Source organism: Pyxicephalus adspersus, chromosome 2, assembly GCF_032062135.1.
Source record: "Pyxicephalus adspersus chromosome 2, UCB_Pads_2.0, whole genome shotgun sequence".
In the NCBI taxonomy this organism is placed as follows: domain Eukaryota; kingdom Metazoa; phylum Chordata; class Amphibia; order Anura; family Pyxicephalidae; genus Pyxicephalus; species Pyxicephalus adspersus.
Genome location: NC_092859.1, coordinates 75512129 through 75525462, shown reverse-complemented (window position 1 = coordinate 75525462; position 13334 = coordinate 75512129). Strand labels below are relative to the sequence as shown.

Here is a 13334-nt window from a genome sequence, read left to right as displayed (position 1 = left end):
GAATCCACCCACTCTCCCATCACAGGTCCGAGCCTGCAATGGGAGAGTAAGCGGGTTGTGTCTCTCGAAAAAACCCATCAACCGCCCTGAGCCAGCGATGTATACAGGAGACATGGTCCGCGGCTCTGGCCGGTGCGAACCCCCCAGCAGGGTCCTTCTCCTGACCCCACTTGGGGACGCACCGGCCAGAGCCATGGACCACCCAAAATTTTCTTGCGGACCACCAATGGCGACCACTGCTCTTAACCACCTATTGGTGGCAATGTTCATCATCATTTTGCATCTGTGTATGCCTTTGATAAAGCTAGTTTTCCTTAGGAAAGACAATGTTATCTCATATAGCCTTTGACAATGCTAGACTTTTTCCTACTACTGCCCTGTGTGATGTTTTCATTTCATCTATCATATTTTAAGCAATGAAAATGTTTACACCTGGTTTATATGTTTTTGTTACTTTACTAAAACTCTAAAAGTGTGTTTCTCAACAAGGGGTCAATGTAATCCTAGGTTTCCTCCAGAGGTTGCTAGAGATTTGCTAACAAGTTGTACCTCTCTCAGGTCAGTTTAAGTGAATATAGAAATTATTGGAGAGGTTCCCTGAAGACTTGAAAGTTATTTTAATAGTTTTATCTATGTTAATAAATTGAGAATGTCTGCTCTAAACTGTTTTTATGAATTAACTTTGAAAATCAGAACAGGAAGCATGGGTTAGGAGCATGTTATGTTATGTGGAATCTCAGAGATTTTTTATTACGTTAGTAATTCTGTACAGGTAAAGGAAGTATTGTTTTTATTATGAACATATCACTTCCTTGGATCGGGTAACAACCTTCGTGCCAAAAAAAACAATGAAGTTTTCTGTGCTTGCACCCCCCATCGACTGCAGGTGTAAAGGATTATGTGCCCATGTCACCAACATTGGTATAGTACCAGGACCTAATTTTACTCAACTCTCCGCCCGTGTGTCTGGTACATCAGCTGTCATGAGGTAAGAGGTTGCTGGGAGCTGAAGACTTGGGGTTAAAAGCAATATGACCTGGCCAATATTGAGACTTGGAAAAGAGTAAAACATATGCAGATCAATAAATGTATTGACATTTTTCTCTAAAGTAATGAAAACATTACAACTACACAAATCCTTGCAATCCATACCAGAGGGGTTGAAATACAGAGCCTGTTTTCTACAATTTGTTACCCAAATGTTTGTGGGGGTTTGTAAAGGGGAACGTATGTATACCTTTCAATTTTGTTTTTTTTTATTTTATGTACATTATGTAGGCAATGTCCCTAGGCGTAATCCAAGGCAATCTCTCCATCCAACATTGTGTGTAACAGAATGTCTACTTAGCACGGGGGTACTGGTTACTTTACCTGGCTTTCCCATGATGCCTAGGGTCCCTGTACACACCGACTGGGTATAAAATTCTGGGGTTTCCTTTCCTGAGGTGCTCAGAGAGGTCACACGTAAGATAGAGGTAGCTGTGCAAGTGATCTGTAGATAGGTGAGTGACCTTCCACTGTCAGAACAGGTGAGTGGGCAGCCAGAAAGCCAAATAGCATGCTCCTAGATTGTAAACTCTTCTGGGCAGGGTCCTCTCCTTCTGTATCACTGTCTGTATCTGTCTGTCATCTGCAACCCCTATTTAATGAACAGCGCTGTGTAATATGTTGGTGCTATATAAATCCTGTTTATTATTAATAATAATAATAATATTAATATTATCATTAATAATAAGAAGAATAATAACAATAATGCAGCTTCATTGGAAGATCTGGCTACCTTTGTAGTACCTTCCTAATTATTATCTAAGTCCCAATTCCAATGGAGTGGCCTGCTGTCCCGTAGGCCTTGTATCCTAGGTGATAACCCTTGCTTCCAAAGGCTGCTCTCATCTCTAAAGTGAGAGACATTGATCACTAAAGAATGTACAGTACTGTACAAGTATTGCTTTTTGGAAGTGACTGACTACTGCTGAAAATTATTATGCTGTGTTTTATAGTGCCATCTGGTGACCATTTCCAGTAACTGCACGTTATTTTGTTCAAGCCATATAAAATTATTTATGAAAGCTCTCCAAGGCTGGAGAGAATACACTTTCATCAGTGAAGCTAGGTGATCCACAAACCTAGAATGGCTCTGGTCCAGAATTGAAAAACAATGCTAATTACTTTTAGGATATCCATTCCAGGTTTGCTGGATCACCCAGCTTCACTGATGAAAGTGTATTCTCTCCAGCCTTGGAAAGCTTTAATAAATCAGGGCCATAGAAACATTGTTCAGCCTGATTTATGAAAGTTCTCCAAGGCTAGGGAGGATACACTTTCATGAGTGAAGCTGGGTGATCCATTAAACCTGAAATGGATTTCCTAATAGTCATTCGCTAAGTGTTAGCAAATGTTTTCAATCCTGGACCAGATCCATTCTAGCATTGCTGGATCTCCCAGCTTCACTGCTGAAAGTGTATTCTCTCTCTGATGAAAGTGTATTGGAGTGCCCAAGAGCCTCCCGGGGTGCCCGACGTAAGGTATCCCGAGAGGCTTTGCACTCCCATTCATTCTTGATCACCTAAGCAGCCGAGAATTAAGGGGTGGTGCTGCACCCCTTTTTTTTAAAGCAAGCAACTCTGGTGACAATACTATGTGTAAAGCCTTTGAATTTAAACTCGTAAAGTTGTCAGCCTTGGAGCTCAACGCAAGCTGTAGGACTTTTGATTGATATCTGTGTGACCTGTTATAGGTTACTCCTCTATATATACACACCAGTGCTGTACACGTGACTGCACTGACCACGCCTCCTATTCTGCGTCCACATAAAAAATAGGTTATGAATAAATCTTTATTGTCCTTGACAATGGACCTTTTTTAAACATATTTATTCACAAGAAAACAATGAAGTCCATTGACCCCAGCAGCAGACTTCCAGGTCGCAAAAAGTCCTAATGCACAAAGAAATGTGGTTTTTGTTATTTGCATCACAGTCCTGGTGTGGCCAATGACTTTTCCAGTTCAGACCTGTTAAGAGTGTACTGAGGTTAAACGAAGAAATAGAGTGCCCAGGCAGCACATGGTGGAAGCTTTTGTAGCTTGCATTGAACACAGCGGTGTAAAGCGAGCACAATGGTGTAAATGGCGCACAGACAGTCCCTCGCAATATGTGCAGCAGATAGCCATTCAGATTCCTGACTCCACCCCAATGCCCCATGAGCGACCAATCAGCTCTTTCCTTTCACTACCCTCTCTTTTCCCCAGCACTGTGCGGAGTCACATTGGACAGGAGCCGTGCTCTTCTATGTAATGGCCGGATCACCCAGCCCCCCTCACAGAACACACACACCATCTGTTGCTAGGCAGCCGATTAAGATGTCCGCCGGAAACTCGTCACCTCCGAGCCCCACGAATCCAATCCGTCATTTCCGGTGGCTGGGAGTGACGGGTCAGAAGGCGGAGAGGGAAGATGGCGGCGCCGGAGGAGCGGGAGCTGAGCCAGGAGCAGACCGAGAAACTGCTGCAATTCCAGGTAGAGGAATTGTGTGGATGCCCTGCGGAGAGGATGGCAGCCAGGACTGTGAGGATTCAGCCTGGCATCTCAGTAGAGGGGGCACAGCTGTGCTGGGTACACCGGGGGGCAGTGTGTGGGCAGCCAGGTGTTACCCATCCATCAGCTGCCCCATTCATTACATATCACAACCCATCCTTCTATCACCCTATATGGAGGGAGGGCAGCTCTGCGGCCTGGCACTTGCTGCTGATGGCTGTTGTGTTACATTTGTTTCACCCATTATTGCTTGTAAATCATTTTAGTGGCAGCAGATGCACTTGTATGCTATATATCTTGGAAATCTGTACGATTCCCAGTCATTTTATTGGCGATCTGTATGTAGTTGGCGTGCACTGTGACACAAATGTCATTCCCAGGCCTCACATTACCATCTATAGCGATATAAATGTGCCATAGCCTCATCCCATCATTGTTATCATATCGTTATCATTCCTCCCAACATGCCGGAATAAAATGATCTGAAAGCAGGATTTGTGATTGTGGTGAGAGATCAGAATCGGAGACTTGAGATCCTCCGGCTACAACCATTTCCCTGTCTGTACTTTCCACCCGGATTGCGTGTATGGCAGTGGCCTGACCTCTGGGCACAGATTTTATTAGGAATATTACTTTGTAATACATTATTAGATTACAGTATCATAGCCGGAACATCAGCGACATCTTTCTGAAACGTTAGGGCTTGTCGGAGTCTATCGTAACCTTTATCCTGGATGCTGCCACCAGTAATTCCGGAAACAACCAGGTCCTGTGTGGTCTATAGGAATCTGTGGAATATTGTGATATGTTGCTTGATACTCATATTCACCCACCAGCCTTGGATGTAAGCAGGGGGTACTGGTGAATCCCTCAGGTGGTTGCTGGGGGTTGTTTGAGCCATTTGTATCGCTCAGTTCATTGGATTCGGAAGGGTGACTTTACAATCCAGCACCAGAAGGGCAGCAGCTGTAATAGCAGAGTATTGTGCCGGGGAGCCAGAGAGGACAGCTGGGAAGTGATGTTTGTCAGACTGGCGGGCGATCATTGTCACATACACAAATGGAGGATAGGGTTCTTCTTTAGGGCCTGTTTCTAAACCGCACAGGAAAAATGACATTTTCCCAATCAGAAGTTGTCCTGTGCCTATTTGATAAAAATGAGGCACCGTATGTAAAACACATCAGACGAGCTACTGCGTGCGTCGTGTGGTGAAATGTATGGAAGTGGCCTCTGACTGATGTCTGGAGGTATATTCTAAGCACAGATTATATTGGGACTTTCATATTTCTATTCCAAATGTACAAAATAGTAGATTGCCAGCCAGATCATCATTATTAAACCACCGATCACATTGTTTTGCGTCAGGAAAGCCCAAAAAATATCACTTTGGCCCGATTTGGAGAGCCACAAGTCCCCAGCCTCTCTAGCTTGATTCCAGATTTGTGGTGTCTAATATTCTGCGGGTTGGCAGTTCATAAAGCCTTAACCTTCGGAAAGATGAACTTTCTAGGTGCATATCTGTGTACAACTACAGCTTGTTACTGCTGGATACCCAACCTGCTGACTTCTTTGCCCGGTTCTCTGTCCTCTCAGGCTGGTCCATCAGAGGGAGGACTTACACAGAACATCTCAGTTACTAAAAACCAATGAGTGAATAAACCAAGAAAAATCAAATATAAAGTGTGGGCCAGGCAGTATTGTTTTAGGCTGGGTGGGAAGAAGCTTTAGGTGGGTGGCAGACCCTTGTATTGTGACCCAACTATTCAGTAACCACCCAAAAACAGCCGGGGGGGGGATTGAAAAAGTTGCATAAGGCTAAAAGGGTCGGGGACTGGCTAGGGAACCATAAACTCCCAATAAACCTAAATAGTATGAAGTATAAACATTTGAGCATTGGATTTACTGCTTGGGTTCACTAAAATTTGGGTGTAAGCCACCAGAAAAAGAATATATTTGTATAGATGTCATGTCATCAATATTTAACTGTAAGGAAGAATAGCAATAGGTGAACCTTATGTCTGAAACTTTCCCTCTATGTCCTCCCTACTTGCAGCTTTGGGTTGAACAGACAGAATTGTTACCATAGCTGGCGAGCGTATTGGTTTGTGCCTCTGTGTAAGCATGTGGTATCAGGCGACCTGTGAGAGTTACCAGACTGGTAACATGGCCCATGTGTGACACAAAGTATTAAACGTTAAGGGTTAGCATGACAGCCAGGCAACTAGCACTATTACAAGTAATTCGGCACTGCCTGTATTTGTCTGCTTTAATGTCACCAGCCGGTGTATATCAGCATCATGTCACTGCCTAAGTGAAGGTAGTACTGGGAATAATGGGATATAGCCGGGGTTTTCCATACAGGGAGTACACTTATCCTAGTTTTTTTGCTTGCATATTAACAAAGAGGAACTGGGTTAATGTCTTAGTATGCTGCAGCTCCTTCATGGTCCATTTACAGGCTAGGAGGGGGCAGGAAGGACAAAATTCTGAATTCTCTTGGATGTAAAACAGAAACACATAGGCTTTCATTGCTGATCAAGGCAATTAGCATTGTTGTCATATTATATAGATGTAGCACCATCATTCAGATTAGGAGTTCTAATATTACCCGAACTTTACTTGCTGTATAAATGTTCAGCATCTGCTACTCACAATGAAGACAAAGCCACCCAGCCAAATTGCATATTTAGGACAACACAGATTTCCTGTAATGTTATTGAGAGAAAGACTATTTCTATTCCAACCTCCCACTCAATGCCGTATTGTCATGGCTGACGTATGAAACGCAAAATGGAACATTCTTATTGGTTCACAGGAACAGAGCTTTACTTGTCCTGAACCAGACCTGCTTCGTAATATGACATTGTCAGGGGTTTTGGACAAATGCTGCTCCTATGTTTATTTTATTACTTTTCACTTGGTTGAGCCAATTGAATCCATAAATAAGTCAGATAATAAACACATAAATCCATCAATAAACATAGTTCTTCATTAGTTATTGTATGATAAATTTGATATGTATGTATGAATGAATGACTTTATTCAAAATAGCATAGATGAGGAAGATGTATAGATTTGTAATTACACTGAAGGTACAATGTGGTAAATATATAGCAGTGTAGTTTCTTAGTAGTGATTTACAGTAAACCTAACGTATCACTCTGCATTTAGAGAAACGCGTTTTGATCTAAACAAATTCCAAGATCCAGACAGGCTGCTTAAAAAAAAAAAAAAAATGCAGCTGGTTACAGAACACGATTATTGACATGGGGTCGGCAGATCAAACCTCTGAATGCAGTAGGGGACCAGATGATCAGTTTAGCCCCAGGGCCTTGACTGCAAGGATCTGCGTTATTTTAAAATTGTGTTGGTCCAGAGGCTATTTATGAAAAACAAATCTTAAAAAGAATTGTTCCTTGCTGCAAATGCATTGCTAGTGTCACACAAATACATTGGTAATGAAAACTATGGTGAAGAACCTAAGGAACAGAATGCCCTAAAATCACCCTTAACAATCTTGCACTTGGGTATAGCATGACTTAGATGGTCACCTGGCATAATGAACCGCTAGGTGCCATATTGTCATAGTTTTGTCTTTTTGTAATTCTTTTTGTTTTTAATGTATTCAGAGATCTATTATCTCCTTTTTGTTTCCAGGATTTGACGGGAATAGAGTCAATGGACCAATGTCGCCAAACTTTGCAACAGCACAACTGGAACATAGAGGTAAAAGAGGGAAGAGAGGCTCTTAAATTATGTTGGGGAGAATGGAGATGGGTACAATAGTGTTGATCTTGCTTTTTAGGCAGCTGTACAGGACAGACTGAATGAACAGGAGGGTGTTCCTAGTGTCTTTAACACAGCACCCAACCGGCCTTTGCAAGTAAATACAGCCGACCATAGAGTATACAGTTATGTGGTTTCCCGGCCCCAGCCCAGGGTGAGTAGAGAAAACCCAGGAGGACTTCATATCCTAATGGTAGAAGAATCTAATTGGCTGATTTGGCCAATACCATTAATGTAAATAGTTATCATTTTTGTATTTTACTTTAGGGGCTCCTGGGCTGGGGATATTACCTGATCATGCTTCCATTCCGCATCACCTATTACACACTACTTGATATATTTAGGTACGTGACTTTTTTACGGTACGGTACTTTTTTTATTTTTTATTTTTTTTAGATTATGATTATAGCAGAGAATGTGTGTAAAAATTATGTGTTTTCAATTTTAGGTTTGCTCTTCGTTTTATTCGACCAGACCCACGCAGCCGAGTTACTGACCCTGTCGGAGACATAGTCTCCTTCATACAAATGTTTGAAGAGAAGTATGGCAGAACTCACCCTGTGTTTTACCAAGGGACCTACAGTCAGGTAATACCTAATAGTACAGAAGTGCTGTTATTGTATGTGGCTTAAATAGAATGCCACTTTGTAGTGAGAATGAGAACTCCCATCCAGAACGTACATTGTCATCATTGACCTGTGTCCTTGTCTAATAAAACAACTCATTTCTTCTCTCTGGTACTCTCATAGCATACTTCTTTGCCTGGCAAAAACAATAAAACATTGTTGATTAACTATTAATCTGAGTTGTCTGCCATGTAGGCTCTAAATGATGCCAAACAGGAGTTGCGTTTTTTGCTGGTGTATCTGCATGGGGAGGATCATCAAGACTCAGATGAATTTTGCAGGTGAGCTTCTGTTCTCTATTAGATGTTTGGAAGAAATAACCACATTACTTGCTAACTGAGAGGTGTACATCACAAGAGATGTGCAAATATGAAGAAATGCCTGTTACCAGAGAGAGGTGTATATCTCATGAGACTGCTATACAGGCTAGATATTAAGACTATGGTACAAGACAGAAGGTGGCACTACAACTATTCAAGTAAAGCCACATGAGTGATCCAAAATTATACTGTAGCTTTAACTAGTACCTCAAACAATATTTGTTCTACTTGATGCACTATATCCAAAGTTGGGTCAGTTACATGGACCTGACCTAAACTGCTTGAGCCTGAAGGCTTTGTGATCAGGTTGTGCTTATTTCCATTTCTGTAGGAATACTCTATGTACATCAGAGGTGTCTCAGTTCATCAACAGCAGAATGCTGTTTTGGGCGTGCTCTACTAACAAGCCAGAAGGATTTAGAGGTAAGTGTATCCTTGTGTTATATTTTTGCATTTTTAAAGATGTATGAATGTTGGAAAGTTATTTATTTTTTTTCCCCCCAGTTTCTCAGGCCCTGCGTGAGAACACTTATCCATTCCTGGCCATGATAACGCTGAAGGATCGCCGAATGACAGTGGTGGGGAGGCTGGAAGGCTTAATTCAACCCCAGGACTTAATTAATCAACTGACTTTTATCATGGATGCCAACCAGACCTACTTGGTGTCTGAGAGACTGGAACGGTGAGTCATCTAGACAGCTGTGGATGGAAAACCTTTTTGTGGTTTTCAATTGCATAAAGAATGTGGTAAACTTTGAAAATTCATACAGCGCAATATTTTGATAAAAATTGTATTCTTTTGATAAATTAATAGATAGTGTTATCTGACATTGACAAACAACGTGCCTTTCTATAACTACATAATCATTACCAACACTACCAAAAGAACTTTTTCTTTTTTAACCCATTTAAAAAGAATTAGACGCTTTTTTGTTTTTTCTTGCTTAACACAGAAAGCAGTTTGGTATATATTCCCTCACATCTGTTGACAATTTGATGAACAAGGCAAAAAGTCTTGTCTGCAGTCTTTCTAGGACATCATAGTTTTGGCACTGCAAAACGTTCAAATTCTTTAACAAACAAAAAAACAAACAAAAAAGTCAACAAAGGTGTTCAGCGTGTGGCTTTATGACATACAAGGATTTAAACGTGCACTGCAAAATCTGCAGTAAATTGAAGCTGCATTTAAGAAGACCGAATACTGTATTTCCTTCCGTAAACTTGTTTTCATTGAATCCTGCCTGTATAATCTTTATTGAAGTGTCATACTATCCCAGCCCCACCAGACTAGTCACTGATTAACGTGCACTGTAATGCAGCACAGACACAAAAAATGCCCAAAAGATTTTCACTTGGCAGTGGCTGCAGCCATGATGCATTTATGAAGGATGATGTTTACAGCCGTGTTAGGAAGGCCACTTTGTAATTTGTTGTTCTTTTTCAGGGAAGAGAGAAACCAGACGCAGGTACTAAGACAGCAACAGGATGAAGCATACCTAGCATCCCTGAGAGCTGATCAGGAGAAGGAACGTAAGAAGAGGGAGAAACTGGAGCAAAAGAGAAGAGAAGAGGAGGAGGAACAACTCAGGCAGCTGGCAGAGGAGAGGAAGAAAAGGGTAATGTTCATAAACTGACAGAACAAGTGTACAACTAACTTCTCTTTCTTGAGCCATAGTATTTGGTGCAGACAACTTTGGCCATCTTGATTGGTCATGCTTGGATGAGCTAACTTCTACGTAGGCTCATTGGAGATCATTCATCCCTGGCACACGCAAGGACAGCTGGCATTGCCCGGTTTCCCTGGCAACAAAAGATGATTATGGGTATGCGCAGCTCAGCTATGATGCCAGAAACCCAGCCATGTCTGAGTGAGGGCAGTACAAGGGAATACAGGAAGCAAATGGAGAAGATGAAGTATTTTTACTAGCTGTATACAATTGGATTAGTATTTATTACTGGATTACTGTTGGTTTCTTAAATTCTACTTTCTTTGTAACCTGTTTTCCAGACCCTGCAAGAAGAGAAGGAACGCAGATCAGAGTGTCTTCCTGTAGAACCACAGCCGGACCATCCCGATAGTGTGAAAATCATTTTCAAGATGCCAAATGATACCAGAGTAGAGCGGAGGTTCCTCTTTACAGAGTCCCTATCAGTAAGTCCACCAATTGTAGTGGTTATGCCACAACTATGACTTTCTTTAATAATACCACAGTAAAATCTGGTTGATATAGAGAGATATATAGAGAATGCCTTGATTTTACATATACATGGGTCCAATTTAATTACAGCCACTTTAGCTATTCTTTGTTACATTGTTGTGTGCTCTCCTAATGTCACATTAGGCTAATTAAATTTTTTATTGTATTTTTGTTTTGCAGGTGATTCATGATTTCCTCTTTTCGCTGAAGGAGACCCCGGAGCATTTCCAGATTGTGGCAAACTTTCCTCGTAGGGTGTTGCCTTGCCTTCCCACTGAGGAAGCTCCTGTGCCTCCTACCCTCCAGGAGGCTGGACTCAGCCGCTCACAACTTCTCTTTGTACAGGATCTAACGGACGAATAACAGAGTTTTATTTTTACCCCCCAAGGATGTTTGGGGAGAAAGTAAAAGAAAAAAGTAAAATAAAAAAAAAAGCAGGTAGAGATGAATGAGAGATACAAATTCTCATGACATCATTATTTTTGTTTTTTTAACTGCTGCTACTGACTTTGGATCCAGGCATCCATGCCTAGGGAAGGAGGGGAAGGGAGCAAGCAGCAGTAAACTGTTTTCCCCATTGGAAGGGGATGAAGACAAATATAACAATGCAGGGAGTTTGTTGCAGGGTCCCATTTGGCATCTCTAAAGTGACGAGCGATCAGATTGTCTGCATAGCGGTGTGCATAACCTTGCATGCCTCTCCACCTCAATTAAGAAGGACCGTCTCTGTGGAGTAAACGCTTACATTCATGCCTCTAACAGGTTCTACGGGAGCATAACTTCTGTCATTTCTGTTTGAGGAACAAGAGGAAACTACCTTCCTCACTCTGTATAAAGCAGTTTCTTTTCTTTTTTAAATGTACATTTTTTTTCTTGTTGCTTTTTAAAAGACCAAAGGAGCGAAGTTGGCAGCTGCATTGCTCTAAGTTGAAATGATTTTCGGCAAATCCAGTTGGAAGAATGAATCGTGATATCTTGCTTTGGGATTGAAAGGGTCCTGGTTATATCTGACCCCCTTTAGTGTAATAAGACAATATATAGTGACTGGTCTACCTGCTTAGATGCCTTCTTGTCACTAGTATTCTGTATGTCCCAGCTGGACTATAGTCAAGAAAATAATTTATTCCAGATATAAATTAAAAAAAAAAAAAAAAAAAATTTAGAATTTGTTTTTCTGTGTGTGAAATGTTTGTTGAGTACCTCCGGAAAATACAGTGAGGAATCGTTCCTGTAAAGAGCATGTTGCGGTCCATTAAAGGGGAAATTTGTGGCACATTTGTTGTTAATTGAATCTCTAGCTGATGGCTGTGTTTGTTATGCCTGGCATAACATGATATCAAATGCAGAACTGACTGGCATATAAACAACTGCTTACTACACTGGGTAAGTAGCAGCTGCCATCTTTATTCAGCACAATTGGAAATGTTTTTATATGTAAGTATTAAAGTATATGTAAACCACAAAATAAAAACAAAATATATTGCAGTTTACAAGTCCTTAAATGTGATTGGCTGACCTAGGTTTTTTAAAGCTAGGTTAATTTTTTGCAAGTACAGAAACATATCTCTTGAGGATGTTAGGCATATCCACAGCTCATTGTAACTTTCTCTGGACTAAAGTAAATTCTTACACAGTGGTTTTAGGCTGTCAGAACTAAGAGCTGCAAAGCAACACTCCCCTATTTAGAAGGAGGTTTTTGTGGTCCAATCAGGAAAACAGACCAGGGTGACAATGCTGTGAATGTTATCCCAGATAGAATCATCTGGTGGAAATCTGAAAAGAATGCAGAAACCCCCCATTCAGGAACTGCAAGTTGCTGCAATATATTCCTTTTTTGTCATTACCAGTTCTACCTTGACAACCAATCTGCAGGCAGTTTTGGGAAGGTGTTAAGAAATGGAACAAGGCATATTTTGTCAATGGAAACATTGAATAGCAACTGCCCTGGGTCAAGTTATTCTACCCCACTAACAAAAGAATAATGGTTTATGAAGTGATTATAGTGGTTTCTAGACATAAAGCATCAGATTAACTAAATCTCTTCAAGAGTAGAGATGCTAGATGATCCTGGGAACATCAGCAAACCTGGAATAAATTTCTTTAAAAAAAAAAAAATGCTGTTAGTTGGCAAATGCTTTAAATTCTAACCCAGAGCCATCCCAGGTTTGTTGGAGCGTTAATATATCAGGCTAAAAATCCTCCTTTCTCATGTTTTTAAGCTGCTCTTTTTTCCCTTTTTGCCATGTGTTTCCTCAATCAACCCTGCTTACTGCAATTTATAGAATCAATTTTAATCAATTGAACTGCTTCATTGAAAATGCATACAGAAAATGTATGTTAAAATGTGTTACAAAACACTTTGAAATGTAACACCTAACTGGTTATAATAGGCATCGGTCATGTTCCCATTGCTCCAGACTTATTTTTAGGGTTCCATAGCTGCTTGTGCATCTTTGTGCCCTCAGAGTGTTAGTGCAAATTATTCAAGCCCATCTGATCTTGGAAGTATCAGAACTTTTTTTTTTTTTTAACTGTATTTGCAGCACAGGGTGTTTTATTCTCTAAGACTTAGTCTACACGGACATTTTCCCCAGCATTTAAGCTGAGGCTTTAAAAGCCAATGTTTGAAATTGCCATGCATTTGGGCTAATCTACACCAGGACGTTTGGGTGCTATCTTTTAAAAAATTGAAACTTGGGGTTAACCTTTGAAAACAGCCAAAAATGTGAGTAAACAATGATAGTGATTTCAATGGGGCGTTTTGCCATGTTTTTAAGCTCTTGAAACGTAAATACGTTAAAATGGTGAAAACAGACATTTTCCAGCGTTCTAAAGGCAAGCTTGAAAACACCAATAAAGGTGCATATAA

At 40.9% G+C, this 13334-nt stretch overlaps 1 protein-coding gene across 1 annotated transcript; it reads left to right on the top strand.

Moving 5' to 3' along the window:
- The first annotated feature begins 3417 nt into the window (after positions 1–3417).
- FAF2 (Fas associated factor family member 2) lies at positions 3418–11950 on the top strand. Its single transcript, XM_072401048.1, has 11 exons — positions 3418–3517; positions 7193–7261; positions 7341–7475; positions 7589–7665; positions 7770–7908; positions 8143–8228; positions 8599–8690; positions 8772–8949; positions 9712–9883; positions 10276–10419; positions 10646–11950. The coding sequence occupies exons 1-11, from the start codon at positions 3455–3457 to the stop codon at positions 10826–10828; spliced, it is 1338 nt and encodes a 445-aa protein (XP_072257149.1). The 5' UTR covers positions 3418–3454; the 3' UTR covers positions 10829–11950.
- Positions 11951–13334: the final 1384 nt, after the last annotated feature.